This window comes from Amblyomma maculatum, chromosome 4 (genome assembly GCF_055883805.1).
Source record: "Amblyomma maculatum isolate TAMU_Amacu chromosome 4, ASM5588380v1, whole genome shotgun sequence".
Lineage (NCBI taxonomy): Eukaryota > Metazoa > Arthropoda > Arachnida > Ixodida > Ixodidae > Amblyomma > Amblyomma maculatum.
The window spans coordinates 101,970,636-101,991,476 of NC_139347.1; the positions used below are offsets into that span (position 1 = coordinate 101,970,636).

The window sequence follows — 20,841 nt, forward strand, 5'->3', positions numbered from 1 at the left end:
CCTTGTGACAGTGGTATTATGGTCGTGACTTTGGTCCAAAAAAAAATAATCTGCAGTTTACGTTAAGAGGAGTCTATTATCATTTGAACGGGCTTTCGAACATATGATGTACAAAGAGCGTTATTTTGGTTCACAGCTTTTTCGGGTTCGCAATGGTCAGGTGCCCGACTAGGAAATGGTAAAAATTTAATTCGAGCATGTCGGACTGTTGATATTACATGATATATTTTACATGGTCAGGATACTATTCTTGCTTAAATTGCACCTATTCTATCTAGAGATATTTAATCTTAGAGAACTGTAGAAATTGTGTCATCTTGTGGGTGAAACTACACTTTGCACCTGCACTGTTTTTTGGGGGGGAAACATGGGCTGACATATCAGATGCACTGACGTGTCTCGTGTAGCGTCTAAAGTGTATACGGCTCCCTCTAAAGCTTCCTAATCAAGAAGATCTATTGCAATTTCTTTTTTTCAGCTTTCCTTTGTAACAATTTAAATACTCCGGCGTCAGCCACCTTAACCGTCCAGCTGCATATCCCTCCTCACCTGCTCAATTTCTGCCCAGCCATAGCCAACCTCGACCACATCATGTGGGGCTGTGCTCAGCACCTCCCACCAGGATCCCTCAATACTCATGCAATGGGGTAGGAGAGGGGAGGGGGGGGGGGAGAGGTCTGCGTAGCTCAGCCTCCCATTTTCAGAGAATTGGATCTTGGATTGGGTAGAGGGTAGGGGAGGCTTATCCAGCATAGTTATCCTGCCTTCATTGCATCCTTTCCTTTTTAGATAAAGTTAACATTCACTCACTCACTCACTCACTCACTCACTCACTCACTCACTCACTCACTCACTCACTCACTCACTCACTCACTCACTCACTCACTCACTCACTCACTCACTCACTCACTCACTCACTCACTCACTCACTCACATTTCCTTTTCACTCAGTATTTTTTAATAACCCTTGCATGATGTTCTCTTGCATGATGTTCACCGCGAAGCAGCCAATATCGCTTGATGCCCTATCTACGCTTTTGTATTGGTGCGAGAGCTTAATTCATGCTGGGGAGTGCCCAGCTTCTCCCATCGCGCTTTTTTTTTTTCCTTTACCATAATGCTGGTTGTATTTTCCGTTGGCCTCGACTATAAACATACACTTCTGTTTTGCACATGACTCTGCAATGCTACTGAGAAACTTCGAGTGTGATTTCTTCTAAACCTGCGCGGAATAAATCGATAATCCGAAGAAACTGACAAATATAAGGCCGGAATAATTTTATCTACAGTTCTGGCTGCGTCTAGACTTATAATAAAGCAACATTTGCCTCCTTTTTTTTCGTTCCGTCTGGTGCACACCGCTTGGCGACCGCATACATGTATTATGTGCGGTACGAATTTATTTTGTATCCTTCAAATGCTTATTTCGAGATTCTTACTTCGGCAGCTTTCCGCAATTTTTTCCTTTTTATTTACTTCGCTTAGGCAAGGTTCCCTCCTGCAGTCAATCTACTAACAATGTTCTCTAGTAGCGCCACCCGCTGCTGTAAGCGGGATAAGTCGAATTAAGTATTGATCACTTGGGATTGTGGACAGGGCGCACGAATAAAACAGGTCGAAGTGTAAGGGACATGGTTGTATATATCTGAAGTGTCCAGAAATGTTAGAATATATAAATAGTTGGCGTTGCGGGAAATCTTTTCTTATGAAAGGCCGACAGTACTACACAGGTTTCGAAAGCCCTGTGCACAGTGGCGCAGTGGTTAAGGCGCTGGGCTGCTAAACCCAAAGACGAGGGACCAAATTCCTTCCGTGATCGTTCCTTTGCGATGGAGGCTTTAGGCAAGGCGCTCGTGTGCCGCGCAATGTCAAGGTATGTTCAATAACCCCAGGTGGTCTAAATTTACGGGGCCCTCCACTACGGCGTCATAGCCCGGCCCATGTTGGGACGTTTAGCCCTACCAGCCAACAGGCTCGCAACAAGCTGTTAATCATTACTGTTCGTAAGATTTGTTATGAACCCCACAGCATGTATATTGAATATCGTAATATAGAACTAATATGGACTATCTGGCTTTCAGGAACACACCCTTGCTTGAAGCAGTAAATGTTCATCTGCTGCCGGATGCGTGAACCTGCTCTACGCCCGAATAGATAAAAATCCTAGGCATTGACTACGGAGCATTCAGCATACACGACAAGGTTGAAGCACAGTCAGACTTGACAAGCGCGGAAACGGATCGCATCGCGCGCTATCATTCCATCGTAACATCTGTGGATGGTACCGCTCTGCACATGTTTTTCACAAGCAGCACAACACAGACGCGATGCGATAGGTGGCGCGAATTGAGACGCTCGCTTACGTATTACCGCTTGCTCTGATTAAGGCGTACGTGGAACACGGTCATCAATCTGCGCGCGCATGCTCGAATGCAGTTGAGCGCACCTGACATTTTTACATTCTTTATTGGGCCGAACACAGTGTCGTAGGACCGTGGTATACACGCAACATGGACTGCTTCACAGGCGCTTCTGCTATTTCCGAGGTCATCCGAATGCAGTGAGTGTTTCAGCGGTTAATGTGCCTTTACCAGGTTACCCGTACGGACTGGTTGCCTCTGCACGACGGAAATGTAGGGTTTGAAGCCTGGAAGACGAGGTGAAGTGCCGAAACTCTTGTGTCGCCTTCTCCTCAACGTCCCGGCTTCGAGCTATGCGTCTTTATTTTGGCGCCTTTACTAATGTGCGTATAATTTTGGGTTATTCCGCTACCTATGTGTGTGACACGTAGTGACGAGGAAACATCTGCGCTCAGCCTTTATGCCCTTGCCTTTCTTCCGTCCATATCTTGTTAACCCTAGTGTTTTTGGTTGATGAAAACTACAGCCGTTGCTTTTTACGAAGTAGGGACCGGAAGGCTCTCGGAACAAGACCGATTTATACGTTTTTGTGATAAATTGCATAATTTACATTGTTTCATGTTTCCAAACCGTACAGCATTTAAACCACTGAAAAATTATTAAATTTAAAGCTTAAATATTTTTCTGTAATTTTTGGTTTTGGCGCCTAGATATGAATAGCGGCGGCCATTCCAAAGGAAGAATGCTTTCCGCACGGTTTGTCTGGGTTGCGAAATTAGACTAGAAGATAAGTTTCTCGCCTCTTGCCCTTTCACCCTCGAGGCGACATTCAAACAAATCAAGCAACCAAGCAGCTGCACATACGTCACTTGGTATGACATCTACCTTTGGGTTGTTTACGCGATGCGCGACGCGGAAATGAGGCCTCATGTTATCTCACCGTTCTTTGCCTGTTTGTATATGCACCTGGGTCATTCATGTTTGTGTCGGCGCTATATGGCTGTGCAAAAGCAGCCAAACTGCTCGCGGGATTTTTTTTCTTACCTATTTATTCTTTCGAATACACTCACCCACGGCTAGTGTCGCGTAAACTGGTTTGTTCACAGCGGTTCCCGTACCGAGTTAACCTGGCCCAGTGGCCTTAGGTGTAGTATTCCCGCCTTTACCACTCCTCACAGTGTCGCCCTCACCGGTGCCCGTAGGGCCACATTAATTGTAAATGCAGAAGCCAAAAACGCTACGCACCATGTTTAGCTTCATACTGCGTCGCAAGCAGCTTTCTAACAATTATTTTCTGGTTGAAATGCAAAAAAGAGAAACTGTTTGTACACTGCACTGCGCACACTTTTCTTATGTCGCCATTTACAAACATAGTACTCGGAAAACACCGCAGCTGCAACCGTTAGGGAGTCTTGGAACCTTGTGTTTCTAGTTGTGGAAGCGTTGCTGCAGTTAGTGCTTCAGATGTGAAATGCTTCTACGATCTAATTATATTCTTAGAAATTCGGGTTTGAGCAGAACAGCAGTGCTACAAAAACGAGCAGGGACAGTGCTTATAAACACACCTGCAGACGCTTGTAATTATTTATACACACTGAAATACGCTGATACGGTTGTTAATGCAAAAAAATACAGGTTCACCAATGTTGTTAGGCACTGAAAAATGTGATGGAAGAGAAATATCTCGTTCGTAAGGGCACCTTTGTGTGTACCATGTTCACCTCCGCTGCTGAAACATGTGTTGTGTTCGCATTTTCTAGCGGCTCAGCTTCTGCTCAACAAGTAACGGCAAACTTTAGCTAATTCAGAGGTTGATAAACAGGTGAACTGTTTGCCTATTTCTTTTTTTTTTTTATCGGCTAAGGAGTTACCTTACCTTGACACAATAAGCGAAAATGGGTAAACGCACCCGTAGTTTTATATTTTCATTGTTGTTCTTCTTTTCTTTGTGGCCGTAATTTCTGATCTAACACCTTTATATAAACATAATAAAGAATTCTAGAAACGCGCTGTATGCACATATTTCTAACGAAGACCTCTCCGGCTCCCCGACACGCCTCGAGATGGTGTTCCTAAGAGGGTGCTCACACAAGCGGGACCCCGACTCAATAACCTAAACTAAAAGCGCACAAATGTGTTCAGAAGAGGCAAATGTATAGAGCTGGCTTCGTCAAATATGAAACACTTGAACACGACGGCGCTAGGATGTGTGAACTTTGCGACACGCCTCGAGATGGTGTTGGATGTTGGATGGTAGGATGGGTGAACTTTGCGAGAATACCGACGATGCCCGGGAACTCAACGCTACTGTAGGAAACGACAGCTCCGGCTAGGCATTGCCAAGGTTACTCAGTGAAGCAACCGGGAAGCGCAGCGTGTGCATGCATGTTGGGCCTGTGGCTAAGCCATACGGTGAACTCAGGACACCCAGCTCGGGATTGAAACGTTGATCCTTGAGCAACTCTTAAATATGCTGACAACGTTGCTACGAAGACTTAGCGGCGCGTCAACTCTTGTCATGATACATGTCTCTATATGCTGCAGCGTGGTCTGATGTTTCTGTTCCTTTCTTTAGCCCTCTTATCTTCTTTCGCCCGAAGCTGCTATACCTGTTTTAGCAACTTGTGTTCTACACTTAATCGGATTAGGTTCATTTTTACGATAATGGTAAATCGGATCGATATTTCTTTCTCTACGATAAAAACATTCCTTCTTCGCGGAAACGATGTTATTTCCAAGACTTCACCTACAACGTACTTAGGTTGCCTATGTTCATTTGAAGCTTTATTTTAAAGAGCTTATATTCAAACACAAAATCTTCATCTTCAACATCCTGAAAGAGAAAACCAGGGAGATGAATTTAGGTATGCTGCAAAGGACGATTCAGTTTTACTTCAGAATATTTCTCGTTCCTGATTCAGTAAACCGGCGGGGTACTGAAGCTCCGTATACTGAAGAAAATTCACTGACACGCTTAACTTTTAAGCCTGCTTGCGGAGGGTTACTCGTACCACATAACTTCAAGATAGGAAGCCGGTGCTGCTTCACCTCAGAGCCAGAAACTACAAAAGCGAGACCATTTTATATCACTGAAGAAAATGGCGTTATGAAACAGCGGCAAGTGCGTACTGATCAAACCTTCTCCCCTTCGCACATCAGTCTGATTTACGCAGCTATGATCGGTAGTGGAATATGCAGCGGAAGTTCCGCTTATCAGTCCAAAGTAATTAGGTCTTTCAAGGTGCAGCACGTTTCTGTTAAGGGAGTGATTGTTCATCGGCATTCCTCTAAACGCAGCCCTGCGGCTACAAAGTATAGCTTTCTCGGTAACTTCGCAGTTAAAAAAAATTCATCCTGGTCCAGAGTTCGAACCCGGGGTCACTGCCTGGTCGTGGTAGTCTCTATTAACTACGAGTTTTTACTATAATGACGAATTTTCTTTCATCTACGAAATTTATGAGAAAGCTGTATAGCGTTTTTTTGTAGCAATAACGTCTGAGCCTATGTGGATGCCTATGAGTAAGCACTCCCTTATTACAAATCTACTCTAACTTTGGTGATTTTTCCAAACTATGAACAAGCACATATCCCACTTCGAGTTATAGATAAATTTGTTCTTGTGCCATCTGTTAGCTTTTCTGGTTAGCCCAACTAGTAAAGTGACTGCTCCTTGCAGGCGATGGTCCCAGGTTCTAACCTCTGACCAGGACTAATTATTCTTTAACTAAGAAGTTTGTGAGAAAGCTCTGTAGCTCATTTGTAGCCATATGACTGGGTTAAAGTGCATATACCAAGCGGTAATCATTCCCCTTATAAGCGGCTCGCACTTCCCTGTGTTTGAACCATGAAAGGGAAGGTGTAGAGGTTTTTTGACATTTGGAAGACATACGATTAGAAGGCACTAAGCTTGTAGGTAAAGCATGTGAACCGAAAATGATGGCGTAATCACAGATTAAAAGTTGTCTTCTGCTCACTGCATCAGGGGAAGTGCAGAAAACTTGTAATCATTTCATTGTTTCCGAATTCTGGATTTCCCCTGAATTCGCCCACATGCTGTCGTGCATCGTCGTATGCTTCCAAACAACTCTTCGTGAGCTATACATTCGGTAGCGCTGTTGTTGTGGCTGTAGGAAGAAAGAAAAGAAAATGCACGGACCTGCTACTGGCTTTGTAGCTGAGCCACCTCCGCTGCCTCGTGCGGACAGAAAGGAAAATAGAGAAGAAATAGAAGAGGGAGAGGAAGACACGCGTTGCAACAGCCGTCCTCCTCCACCGAAATGGTGGCGGGTTCAATGACTACCTACAACGGATACAAATCCGGTGGCAGGCTAGCCCCCGCCGCAATTTAGCAGCGGTGACCTGCCAGTCCCAGTCCCGTAGAGCAGGAGCAGACACCCGGTGTTCTCCATAGATCATGGGAAAAAGACGCTATTTTCTCTTCGTTTTTCTTTGTACCAAAATTTTGACGCATCTGTTTTTTGTGCAGCTTCTAGAGCAATGTCCTACCATTCCGCTTTAGTCAATGGGGTGGCTAGTTTGCGATTGGATTCAATCTTATGATGTATGTACCTCCAACAATGCGCTGTAAATTGATGCAGGTGTCCTGCGAGGATTGAGGAAGGTGCTGCGCCTTTACTCTTCCCAATAACAAAACAACTAAAGAGGTTAGTAAAAAAAAGAAAAAAATACATATTAACATTTCGAAATTTTTAAACTTTTGAAACAATTTAACTTTTTAAAACTTAACTTCAAAACTTTCACTCTTATTGAGAACTTTTTGAAGGAAAAGTTTAAAGAAAAAAGAAGCTTCAAAAGAGTTTTTAAACTTTTAATCTCTTTATTTTATTTAACTCTGTACCGGCCTATCAATGCTAAACCCCAAGAGAAACCATGTCAAAACATGTCGAACATTGCCAAACACTACTTTCTGACGTATTATTCGCCTTAAAACCCCAGCAAATATTTTCTTCGACGTCTGACTACCGTTTGGTGTACTCACTGCTTACGGATTCAAGTCTAGCGTTATATTCAATTTAATGAGGGGGCCTTACTCTAAACCACATTACGACATGTCGCAAATGCATTTCTCTTTGTTGGAATTTGCCTCTGCGGACTAGATGTACAGAATTTTCAGGTCATGGATATACTTTTGCATAATAACATTAAATATTCCAGAGACTTCTTAACGTTCACCTCCAAGCGTTTGAGGAATTCAAAAGAATGCCTTTTCTTACCTGAGACTTCGTTTAGGGTACTCGGAGAAACTGCCTGTCCTGTGTCGCACGGAATGTCGGTCTAGATCCCGTATAAGCTCTGCGTCACGTGTGCCTATTGTGCTCTCTTTAAAATAAAAGGAGATTCATGGATTTTAAAATGCCTTATTGGTAAACAACGTCAACTTTTATTATTGTTTACGCAATCGTGTGTAAGAGGATGACGTAAATATCGATTAAAACCGCTACAATGAGCAGGCTTCGCCTCACAAGATCGTGTTATGCAGGAAAGCCTGGTGATGACCTAGCGTTGAAAGAACATAGTTTCATACCTTTGACTCTCTATTTTAGGGTAGTATCGAGTTCCGGTCAAACAATTCAGCATCTACTTTACCTAACGCATTCCCGAATTTGATGCCAACAATAGGACTTACTTATCACCAACCAAATTATTTATTAGAACCCGACGTTTCGTGACCAACTCGGTCCCTGAGAGAATGGACCGAGTTGGTCCCGAAACGTGGGGTTCTAATAAATAATTTGGTTGGTGATAAGTGTTTTTCTTCGGTTTCAAGTACCCAACCAGGCGGAGTTCCGCCGAAGATGTTCTCGTACAATAGGACTTCATATGCTCGGTAAACAGCACTTCCCCTTGACTCCTGAAGTGGCTGTCTCGATTATAAAGCAACCTGGAAATAGGTACTTTATAAATAGCATCCGTAAATTGTGGATTGCAAAATTACTGATATTTCTAAGTATTTATCACGAAAACGCCCAAATGGGCTCTTATCTCAAGCGGTGCTGGCATCTCCGGAGAAGCAGTTCACCGACTCACCTGACGGCGATTGCACTGCACAGAGGATGACGCATATAAATGGGTATCTGCTTAAGAATCAAGTGAAACAACGCTAGGTGAGACGGGACACGTGAAGTACAGACACATGCGCGTGTCCCGTCTCACCTAGCGTTGTTTCACTCGATTCTTAAGCATGTACCTACCAGCCCGTATTTGCCCCCTCTTCTTAAATGGGTATCAGTTTTCCTCACCGAGTCAAACCATAACAGTTGCGTGGATTTCAAGCAGGTTTGACTTATTTACTCAGTTACATCAGTTATCCAATTATTCTATCTCTATCCTCATGTTCACGCATGCAGGGCGATGTGTGTGTGCGCGTAAAAAGCTCGCGAAATGATTTGTATTTGGTTCCGGTAACGCAAAGACATTGTGCCTCGTCAGTGCTCCTTTAACAAATGCAGCTCCGCTGACGCATTGTTCGTGTTATGTTGAATGCTGGCGCTCCATTAAATTGGAACTCACTGCAAGAGTTTCGAACTTGTTCCGCTTTGTTCTCTGAAGGCATATTGAAGTGAAATGCAAAATAGGTAGAAAAGTAAATGATGCAGACACGAGTGAAAGTATGGACAAAAATATTAGTTACTGTAATACTCTGAGCTTTAAATGTAAGAAATATTTCTTACAAAAAAGAGCAAATACAAAGTGTGATAAGTGTAAGATAGATGAAAGCAGAGCACAATGTCTAAAACTCGGAAGCAGAGTGTGAAACTTCATTGCAATATTCATTCACATGTGCACCGACCCGTCGCATATACAATGTATATAGGTCTACCTCCTGGCTTTGGGAAACGCAATGAATCATGAAATTCTATATTGATCGTGCAGCGTAAGCCTTGAGCAGCACACACTCAATTCAGGAGGTATAGGCACACCGGACAACATACCAAAGCTATATAAGGCAGTTAGGGAGCTTATCACTGGAGAGGTGTAGTGGCTGTTTTCCTCACTGTCTCACCCTATTTTCTATGCCATCATTATAATGTATTTTCTCTCTATATGCCTCCACCTGTCAGAAGACAGTTCTGCCCCGCCGGGGTGGCGCAGTGGTTACGGCGCTAGACAACTGTTCCAAGGATACGGGATCGAATCTCGGCCTCGGCAGCCGCTTTTCGACGGAGGCGAAAGTCTATAGGCGTCCGAGTGCTGTGCGATGACGGTCCATGTTAAAGAACCCCAGGTGGTCGAAATACCCGGAGTCCTCCACTAAGGTGTCTCTCATAGCCTGAGTTGCTTTGGGACGTTAAACCCCACAAACCAAAACAAGAAGACTGTTCTCTTGCTGAGAAAATAGTCGCCCACATTAAGAAGAGGTGACTCATGCGCTGCTGAGTGGTTGAATTAAGTGTATTTACAACGAAGCTCCTATATAGAGCACGCGGTGAACATTGTGTGATGCAATAGTGCACTGTCTTTGTCTTCATATAGGCCTTTTATGAAAGAGGAACATGGAAATTCGCGCACTGAATATGGCAGTGACAACTGTGGACTCTATAGTCGAAGGATGCGGATTAATTCTTACCACCTTGAGTCCTTCACAGTCTGCTGAAATATGGTATAGGGACAGAAATTTGACGTTCTTTTTTTCATAATGAGCCGAATTGACCTTGACCGGAATCCAACAAATCGACAGGAAAGCATTGAAAGCTGCATTGGGATGTACTTTAAAACGTAGGTGTTTGGCCTCGTTAAATTTGATAGTTGCGATGAACTTGACTGTTTTGGTGCCTAGATTTGCCTCATGGCTAAAACAAAAATGTCCCGTTACTGTACAACTGTCTCGCGCATTGGTCGACTCCTGAGTTTTGAAAGGATGAACCTGAATGCGTAGACTTATACGCGAATAAATATTTTACTTGTGGCAGTTCGCAAGCTGTATTTTAGCTAATTTATGCAACGGTTCTGATTTTGTTGTTTTTTTAAGGCAAACATAACGTTCACTTGGTGAGCAACGTTAACAACACGTTGCTTTGTTCTACCGCTGCCCACCTACAGCTGAGATGCGATTCTTTGGTCCTTTTCACGTCGGAGAAAATTAGGTGAATTATAAATATTCCGTTGCAGGACCTTGAGTATGTCAGGGGTCCCACCGCATACCCCAATTAGAACCTTTCGCTCTGCGATGCTGTTAAACTAGGACTGTGTTTCTACTAAAGTCCTACAAATGTATGACTGTGTGTGTGTTTCTAGAGCATTATGGGGAGATCTGCGAGCAGACGCTGCTGTGTAAAGGGAAAGCATGCTGGCATTTCAACTATTCAAAGCACATTTGAGTTAGCGTACAAGGGAGTAATTATTCATTGGCATCCGCCCAAGCGCAGCCATACGTCCACAAAGGAAAGCTAAACAGCGTTCTCAGAAACTTCGTAGTTATTCGCAGATAAAATAATTTATCCCGGTCCGGGGTACGAACCTCGGACCATCGCCTTTCCGGGGTAGTCTCTTGACCAACTGAACTAACCAGGAATGCTAGCAGATCGACGAGAGCCGATGGCAAAGACAGGTGGTAAGGTAGTCGCTCAGTTGGTGGAGCGACAGTGCTCCGGAAAGGCGGTGGTCCCGGATTCGAATCTTGGACTGCGAAGGTTCTAAGAAATCTGTTTAGACTTCCTTTGTAGCCTTATGGATGCGCTTGATGGATGACAATGGGTAGTCGCATCCTTATTACAAATTCTAATCGAACTTGGAGGATTCCGCTAAACTTTGGGCTAACTGAGCGGATGTAAGTTTACTGAAGGGCGCAGTCGGTATTTTAGCCTTGCCGCTCTTTACTTTGACTTTACGTAACTAATGCCTATGCAGAAATTTTTAACATTTCTAGAGAATATTTGTGTATTATATTTTAACCTAATATACAACTTCCCGATAACATTTGATGCATCCATATGGCTCCCCTCGACAGGCTTCCAGTTTTTTGTTACTAATTCTGGAAGTAATACCCAGCTCGATTTCTGTGGCAATAGGTTTTTCTTCGTGCTCAAGACACACTTCAGAAATAAAAATTTCCATGCATCAGAAGCCTAGATTATTTGTATCAATGCTCTCGCAGAAAACAAATTCCTTGAAAGCTATCATACTGTATTCTGTAGTACGCGTCACATCGCTTTTCTACGGCAATTTTAACTACTTGCTGTGAGTTCGAGATGAATTCAGCCTTTATTTGATTGAAGGGATGGCTCTCGCCTCTGTGTGCAATTGGAGCGGTGTATGGAGCGGTATTGGAGTATGGAGCGGTGTGAGATGATGTTAAAAGCTACATTTAGAAGTATGTTCCTGCACTTTCTCTATTTTATTCATATTCTTTTAGGTTGGATTCTGCATTGCTTCGGAACGTTACACCATAAAAAAAAAAACAACCTTGATCACATAAAGCCAGTCTGTAGTGATTTGAGGTGATATATCCGGTTAAAAAGAATTTATTTCTATGAAGTTGTTTTAGGTTGGATTCTGCATCGTTATATCAACCATTTCACAGGGGCACATAACTAGATCTGTGTGGACAGCGCGTTCACATCAAATTTTCTCGCCTTTACATTAAGTTTGCATGATTCTATAGTTTTTTTTTTTTTTTTTTTTTTTGGGGGGGGGGGGGGGATTCTACACGCCTTTCTGCGCATAACCAGACATCTACGAATCTAGTGCTAGATGCTGGTGGCTAGATATGTTGCCCTGAAGGCGTCAAGTTGGCCAAATGGCCCCGCCATGGTGGTGCAGTGGTTATTGCGCTCCAGTGCTGTGCCCAAGGATGTGGGATCGGATCCCGGCCGCGGCAGCCGCTTTTCGATGGAGGCGAAAAGCAAGGCGCCAGTGTACTGTGCGATGCCAGCACACGCTAAAGAACCCCAAGTGGTTGAAAATTCCGGAGCCTTCCACTAAGGCGTCCTTCATAGCCTGAGTAGCTTTGGGGCCTTAAACCCCATAAACCAAACCAGTTGGCCACACGGACGCAGTGAAAGGCATGAAAATGTTTTCCCTCCTATTTCGAATCCATTGACGCAACTTTTTCCAGCAAGTTGCTGAATTTGTCACCTGACACCGCATTTTTCCTCGCGTAAGGATCTTTTTTTTACCTGAATAAGCATGTTGTGCAAAGATAAATTTCCGAAAGATACCTTTCAATTGACTCATTTCGGTGATGAATTCGGAACTTCCCTTTTAAGCATACATAGTTTAAAATTATTTTAGTTTTCCTTTACTCTTGAAAAGCCACACGCACGCATTAGTTTCTGTCCCCGTTACTACATAAGATCACCGAACGTATTGAGCTCGGCCGATCTGTAATATTTTATAAAGGATAACTTTGCGATTTGCTATGACTCTCAAATAAGCTTAGTTTGCCATTACGCTGGAAAATGCCTACAGAGTTCTATACGGCAAGCTGTATTTCCTTGCTAAGTATTGAAAGGCCGCAGGAACGTTTTATATTTCGTACTCGTGGTGCTGTTATTCATGGCATGCGTCTTCCAAGTGAGGGAAGTAAAGATATCGCATTCGACAATATTTTCTTTTTTCTTCTGATTTTTGTGGCAAAGCACGTTGGGTGCTGGATGCTCATACCATCGTAATCTGACCCTGATATGTAAGCATTATGAAAAACAAGGACACAGTCAATGCTTTCTGGCTCCAGGAAGAAAAAAAAAAACGTATGGCAGATTACTTCGCATGGCCAGGACCAAAGCGAATTAGCTGCTCTAGCACAGCTGTTTTTGCTCCGGTTCTGATTCAAGGTGTGGTTTTTAAGGTCAAGCAGGCTTCGAGATAAAGTTGTTTGCCTTTCAACGCACATCGGGAGAACAGCGTAATAGAGGTGTCTTCTGTATTCCTCGCGTATAGATGGAATTTGACAAAGACGACGACACGTCAAGCTGATTTCTTTGCGCCACCAGGGGTTTGAAACCCTCTCGTGGCCAGAAACAAAACGTCAGTTCTGTTCAGCTTCAACTACTGCTAGCCAAGCACCATATACCATAGGCCGAAGACTGGACAGAGAATGACTTAATCAGCGTAGGCGGACTCCAATGCCAGCTTGCTAAAATACGATACTGCGAACAAAGATCGTATCGCCACGACAAGCACCTACCTACGTGACTGACTGCTATCCGCAACCGGAAATCGATCGTTGTTACTTCGCCGTCCTCTTCGCCTGTCCTGTATGGGGCAATGACCAGTGCTAGTAGACGACTGAGCGCCCGTCGTTATCTGTAGCTTCCGAAACAGGGCAATGTTTGGTAATCAAGCATCACATCGAGGGTACCTGTCCTGAACTTTAATGATTTTTTCCGTCTCGCTTGCGTCAACATTTTGGCGTGTGATAGCATCAGTGTGAACGTACCAATATATTGGAAAACAATGTGCGACGGCATGCTTGTGTCTTCGGTGCGCATTTGCTAGACATTAGGGAAATAAAGGCGACCAAAGCATTTAACGTATGAACTCGAACGCTATGACAGTTGTAATGGCGAACATTTTTCGTATGAAGCGGGTTTTTTGCACTACGGATAATCCTATAATTCGGACAGAATGGATATTCGCCGGCGGTAGAACTACAACATCAAAAGCCACTTTTATTACCCCACTTCTCTTAGTTCTTTCCGCAGCATCGGCTTGCACGCAATGATGCTGCGCTAAAACAAAAGCAGGCCGGCCGTAAGAAGGAGCGGAAGAAAAGAGCACAGAATTTGTCCCAAATCTAATTTAAGCAGTGTTCAGTTCTATGTACTGGGTGATGCAGAGAAATAATCTGCGAATGCAAAAAAGAAAAAAAAAAGGCAACCTCTTTTCGTCAGAAAAGGGTACGCAAACAGCGTGATGGCCGTACCCCCTCTTAAATGTCTTGCGATGTGTTTGGTTTTGAAATTTCTCGCCGCGTTGCACGTTTTTTATTTTTCTTTCAGAACACTGTTGTGAGTATCACAAGTGTTTTGGTTTTCGCGTTTTAACGTCCCAAAGCAAGTCAGGCTATGAGAGACGCCATGTACTGGACGGCTTCGGAAATTTCGACCGCCCGGGGTTCTTTAACTTGCACTGACACCGCACATCATACGGGCACTTTTCTTCTCGCCTTAATCGGAAAGCTGCCGCTGTGGTCGGGATTCTATCTCGCCTTAGATTCAGCAGCCAGACTCTCTAATCACCGAGCCACCGCGGTGGGGAATAGAATGAGTGTTCTTGTCCATGCTTTGGATTTGAGTTTCGTTCGTGAGACAGGAAACAGAGTGAATAGGAAGATAATCCTCCTGATATTTCTCTCCACGGGACACTTTCAAATTCTCAGCACGTTCCCTCCAACTTTCTTGTACCAGTGTAGACCCTTCTACAACTTAACATTAAGTAAATAGAGACTTCAATGGCAGTGACTTGAGGCCCACATGTGCTCCTTCCCAATCTCCGTGGCAAAGGTCCAAGGGCTTTAATTGGTTTACTGCATGTACGACAAAATTAGCACTTGTGTTCATTTTGTTCTGCAGCACAAATCTACCCATTTCTAAATAACTTTTCTTCTTAACAATGACATTTTAGACTATTATTTCTGAATATAATATGAATGACTGGGCAACATCTTCGACTGCTTTGAGATACCCTAACCACGTGAAGTTGACACGCGCCAAGTAAACATTTTAATCTAATGAAAAAAAGAAATGAAACTAACATTCGTTCCTTACCATTTATCGCTGTTTCTCACACGGCTCCTTGGAATGTTTTCACTTTTCAAAAGTGATTTTTCCCTTGAATCGTGGGAAATACCGGCCGGCAAGCTTCCGTGCCAAGTTTTGAGCTCTTCCTACCCCAACCCTCTTACTATGGAGAGTCAGACCTTGGAACGGGGATATTTATACCCAGCTGGTCGAGCCTACATTTTATAGCAGAGTTGCTAGGCGAGAAACCCGCCTAATAGGAAACTGTTCAACCAGACATTCGGTTTTAGCGTGAGCCCACTTCTAAAACACTCGGGCACTATATTATGCCATTAGCGCTCGGTCGGCTAGCATTTCTCATCGATCGTTTGCCTTCGCTAAGCATTATCGCCAATTCCTCGTAAGCAAATTTTATGCACATGCAACGCGTGTACTGTGTGCGCTGCTAAATACTAGACGCTTCAACTTTCTCGGCTAATTAGGCATAATCGAGGTATCGCGATAAAATAGTATTTTTTCTTCATCTTGACTTTTGCTATTTTTGAATCCAAAAGAACGTTATAGGACCTCACATTGTAGTTAAATGTTAAACCGTTTTATTCATATTCCCCGTCAGTATTTGCACGGACATCACTACCATCAGAGCGTTCGTAAGGGGGTTGGCGAAGGCCGCTATATGTGCATACCTTGCCATTTCAGTGTCCTTCGTATAGTCATCAAACCCAACCGCAGGTAAAATAAATTCCAAGGCTTACGTACCTACTATCTGACGTAGTGAACTGAACACAAAAGTGAGCATATATAGAAGAGAGAAAATATAAGGAAGGAAAAGAATGCATCGCTCTAGACAGTACATTCGTAAACCCGACACGTTGACAGGTGTATAGAACAGTGGGCGTAAATAGCATAGACGCTCGCAATCGGGATGAATTCATTCCAACGTTTGTGAGCGATATTACGCTCGTAAAAAAATTGTTTCAACGAGACTGATGCTACATTGCGTCGTGTGATTTGTTCCTAGTTGCTCGTGGTCGCCCGTGTACTACCTTGTAACCGGAAGCGTACCCGCTCATACCTTAGCCAACACGAATGGTATTCAAAGGGACTCGAAATAACGTTGCTGTTCATGTATGCTTTGATCATGTGGGTAAATAGAGTATGCGCTTTCAAAACTACCGTCTTCTCGTAGCAACCAATGATAGCCATCCAAGCAGGCAAGGGGACATGGACTCTACTTTGTGTACATTATACTTTTCCGAAATACATTACGCCGCTAGGAAGTCTGCTAAAGACCGTGTAGCGTGTGTTTGCAAAGCGTTCGTTGGCCGAAACCCCAGCATTTTACCCAAGCATAGTGAACGTGAGTGCGTGATGCGCCTTTTTCTCTGTAATACTTTTGGCTATGCTCCTTGATGGTCGTGTATTGTGTGTACTTTCATGGCCTCCCGGGTATTTTGTTTCAGTCCAGTCGGCGTCTGCTATTACTGGGCTCTGATGACAGATGACGAACGTGATGGACTCATAAAACCGCGAGTACAGGCGTTAAATAGCAGAAATGCTGCTATTGGCCAGGCGAAGTGGACATCGCTATCTTCTTCTGAGGCTGTAATGACCGTCCCTTTAACTTTGTGATCTTTCAATGCATAAATACGAATATGTATTCTTGTGTAAGTCCCGAGATCAAGGTAAACTGCGAGATGTTCTCAATGTCGTTGACATCTGGGGAGAGCACCTTGTTTACTAACGATGCTATCGGAATGCGCCAGGCGGAAATCTCACACCAGGCGCCGCATGCTGACCTGAACAGCGATGTAGCGATATTACTTGCGTCAATGCGGCTCCTGAATTTTTTTTTTGTTTGTTTGAAGTGCCTTGTTTTTGCTTAAAGTAGAACGAGCAGGATTGGCAACGAAAAAGAAAATCGCCATAGACGTTTTCCTCCTTGGCTTATATTAGAACTCTCACATTTGTATCGTTACCAATAGCTTTGAACACATTACGTGGAATCCATCTCTATTTTTGTTTCGCCAACCCTATGTTCTTTGCTTGAAAGACAAAAAGAAAGGAAGCTACACCTATACTGAATTCGCGTCGAAACAACGCTCCCCAGAGGCGAACAACCGGGAGAGAACTCGGCACTTGCAGGCACCGTTATTATGCCGCTTCTTGTGGGCGTCCTTGCTGCTGCTTCGGCCGTTTAGCTACGAGGAAAAACACAATCGTGAAGAGGTGTGGAGAGCGAAACGTCTGCCCTTGGACTCCGGCATCGTTCCTCCGGTCTAACACCTCCATGCAAAAACCTAATCAAGGATTTTCCCAAAACGAGGGGCACTGCAATTGATTGCTTCGCATGTTTGTCATGTAAAGTTTCAACGCATAAAAAAAAAAATGGAAGGAGAAACAACCCACTAGGGTGGTAAAATGGGCTTTTTCACTGACGCTTGAAGTGGCGATAACTGGCACATATTTGCGACGAACTGCACCCCAAACACCGTCAGCCTTTACTTAGTGTATCCGTCGAATTTTCGTTTTCCTTAGCAAGCATTTGATTTACATATTGTTGATCTAAGCAGAAGACTCGTTTCTTTTCACAAAGTAGGGTTACATCTTTTGTCGAGATGTTATTCAGACTCGTGACGTCCAGAACGAAACAGACTTCGAGATAACTATTGTAAAGTGAATGCTTGTGTATCCTATAACCTGAACGATCTCGCATAAAGGTCCCGACGCACAGCAGTTAGCTTGCGAAAATTGGTGGTCGTAGCGACTGTTGTAGATTATTTTACTTGCTTTTTTAGCTTATTCAAGCTCCATTCTTCTAAGAAAAAACGTTTTTTTTTTTTCTTATTGGAACTCTGTTATCTAGCAATACACGACATCAGTTTGACCCGGGAGCTCAATCTCATCACCTTCCTTCTGTCCATGCGTGTTTTCGCGCCAGTATTCTAAGATGAATTTACGTACCCACTGTTTATTCGATACCTCTCTCAAGGTTCGGTATGATAGAGATGTGAAAATGTATTGCGAGCATAATCGCCGCAATGGTAATCAAAGGCTATAAACTTCTCAGACATGTACAGAATCAATAGGTTTCCCTTTATATCTTGACGTCAAAGTTTGCCGCGCAGGTATAAAATAAAACTAGTCTAAAAATCACCGAGTCATGACTCACAAATGACCAAATCAAACCATTCACATACATCTTTCAATTGACCATAGGTACTCTTTACCGCATACACGCCACACCAGGCCTCCATAATTTTTCGGACGTATTTGACGATCCCTCTCGCTGCTGGTTCAGCGACATCTTTTCGGTACAAACCCAATACGCCCGAGGTGGTCGAAATTTCCCGAGTCCTCCACTACGGCGTCTCTCATAGCCTTAGTCGCTTTTGGACGTTAAACCCCACAAACCAAACCAAACCCAATACGCTGCCGTGTAAAATATTGTCACGTAGTGGTGACAATGCCGTTGACACCAAAAGAAGGCACAGGCTTGATGGTACTGAAATTAACTCTTTATTGGGCTGACTTGCGCCCGCAAAAGAACTAAGCAACTCGGCGGCGGCGATATCAAAAAACGTGCTCATCGATCGTCGAACAAAGAATGCCCGTCACACTCAACGTTCAATTTAAAGGCTGCTCAGAACAATGTAGATAACGTCGCAAACTGCTACTATTACAACCTGGAACATTGTAGAAATATACGCAAGTGATCGGAATCTTCGATACAGACCTCGGCGCATCATTCGTGACAAAGAAAATGATAACGCGTCGTATCGTGACAAGGAGCATGAACAAACACGGGATAGAGAACTGATACGCGATCCAGAATCAGTGATTAGGCCGCATGCCGGCGGCTGTTAAAAAACAACAAATAAAGTTTTGAAGGTTTCGCGGCAATATGCTTCTCCGGAGAAATATAGCCAGTTTATTCCCTGGGCTGCTGATATATATCCTTCTTACACAAATGGCCTAATATTTTTCTAAGCATCTCGGATATGTCGCGCCTTACAGTTGATGGCCTCGAAATTCAATAGAATGTGTAAAATGATATGACTTATTATAATCTTCTTTTGCGTAGTAAAAAAAAAAAAGAAAAAACTTCCTTGTAACTCATAGTTCTACCTATAGCATTTCATCCACAAACAGTCGTCACAAGTCACGAAAAGTAAAGCGTTCCTCATGGAAGCCTTGGAAATGACATTTATTTTTATCTTTAGTCTCGCTTTGTACGTAAAAAATGATTTGGGCAGGATATATATTTTTTTTTGCGCTCGTAAATATTTCTTCCCATCTGTGGGTGAGACTGCTATCGTGTCCTTCCCATTGAAATATATAACGGCGAGCTATGGAGTCTTCCTTCGTGGATTGAGCAAATCAGTTGTTCATGGTTTTCTTTACTTTCTTATCAATTATATTTATTATAATTATAATTTTAGACTGATAATAAAACGCATTCTGTTTTTTAGTTAGTGCCAGTGGATGTTGGCTGTATCTTTGTACGCACTACCTTTACAGAATGGTGATAATCGAAACCTTGAGCCCCATATAGCGCCTTCGCATCAGTTCGCCTCAAGGGTTTACCGAAATGAATCTTACATTTCATTGCTCGTGCTTCAATCGTTACTTGTTCTGTCTGGTTAAACTGTTTCATTATTAGCGGCACCTTGAGCGCCTGAAGTTAGTATGCCGGCTGTCTTCGGCTTTACTTCAATTACACCACTAGTGTCAACTTCTAGGCTTAGAGCGAATTTCAAAAACGTAGACTTGGCATTAGTACACCTATTTGCATTGAGGAATATCTTCGCATTGGTCATACCCCCAAAACGGCTTGTATTTCTCATGGCAGTGGAATTTCGTTTAGCTTCCATTATTACTGTAAATCTAAGATTACGCACGTAATGTCATCCTCGCAATTTATATTATAATTATGCACTGATACACGTTAACTGCAGTTGGCTCCACACTGTGTCCTATAAGAATGCTTGGCTAATTGTTAGCAAGTTAAGTATTTTCTATGGGCCAAGGCAACCCTTGAACCTTACCTATCTGGCAACACGTCTTCATCAAATATTAGTCTTGGTTGCCTGCTGAAAGTCGAGATTGCCTATATAATCCGCCTTCGCTGACAACTCTCGCTTGACTCCATAGGCGATCCTGGAAAATACGGCCCCAATTTTAATTTATTTGCTTACATTTATATTTACACACAGAAAATAGCGGTTGTAACTGCCATTTAGGCTTAGGACTTCCACTCTTCCTGCGATCTTCATTCATTTTGTATCATTACTAAACATCCCTCCTATAGACCTTTCAAATCTACGCTTTCACCAGTCGTATCCTGTTTTATTTTAATTATTTTTCATCCTATCTTAATTACTCCTTTCTTAAAAAGATATACCGTTATGTGTAAGCAAATACGTAAGGCTCATTTATTTGAAATTATTACTAACCGCCCCGCCGCGGTGGTGCAGTGGTTCAGATGCCCGACCACTGTGCCGGAGTAACCGGGTTCGATCCCGACCGTGGTGGCTGCGTTTCGATGGAGGCGAAATGTAGTGGAGTCCGAGTGTTGTGCGATGTCAGTGCATGTTGAAGAACCCCAGATGATCGAAATTGCAGGAGTACCCCACTACGATGTCTCCAATAGCCTGAGTCTCTTTGGGGCGTTGAACTCTACAAATCGAATCAAATAATAACCAGCGACGTACCACAAGATTGAAAAAAATAGCTAAAATAATTCCTATTCATAAATCTGGAAACCACACCAGCTCTGC

General features: G+C 43.4%; 1 protein-coding gene across 2 annotated transcripts in view; it reads left to right on the forward strand.

The window, feature by feature from the left end:
* LOC146191873 (DNA damage-regulated autophagy modulator protein 1-like) overlaps positions 1 to 20,841 on the forward strand; it is a 122,210-nt gene that overhangs the window by 53,253 nt on the left and 48,116 nt on the right. The window contains exon 1 of one of the 2 annotated variants that reach the window (XM_084602315.1): positions 2,384 to 2,560. The exons of the other annotated variant lie outside the window; for it this stretch is intronic. Within the exon in view, the coding sequence (XP_084458441.1) occupies positions 2,511 to 2,560 (50 nt within the window). The 5' untranslated portion in view covers positions 2,384 to 2,510. Of the gene's footprint in view, positions 1 to 2,383; positions 2,561 to 20,841 lie in introns of those variants that run through there. 2 annotated transcript variants of the gene reach the window in all.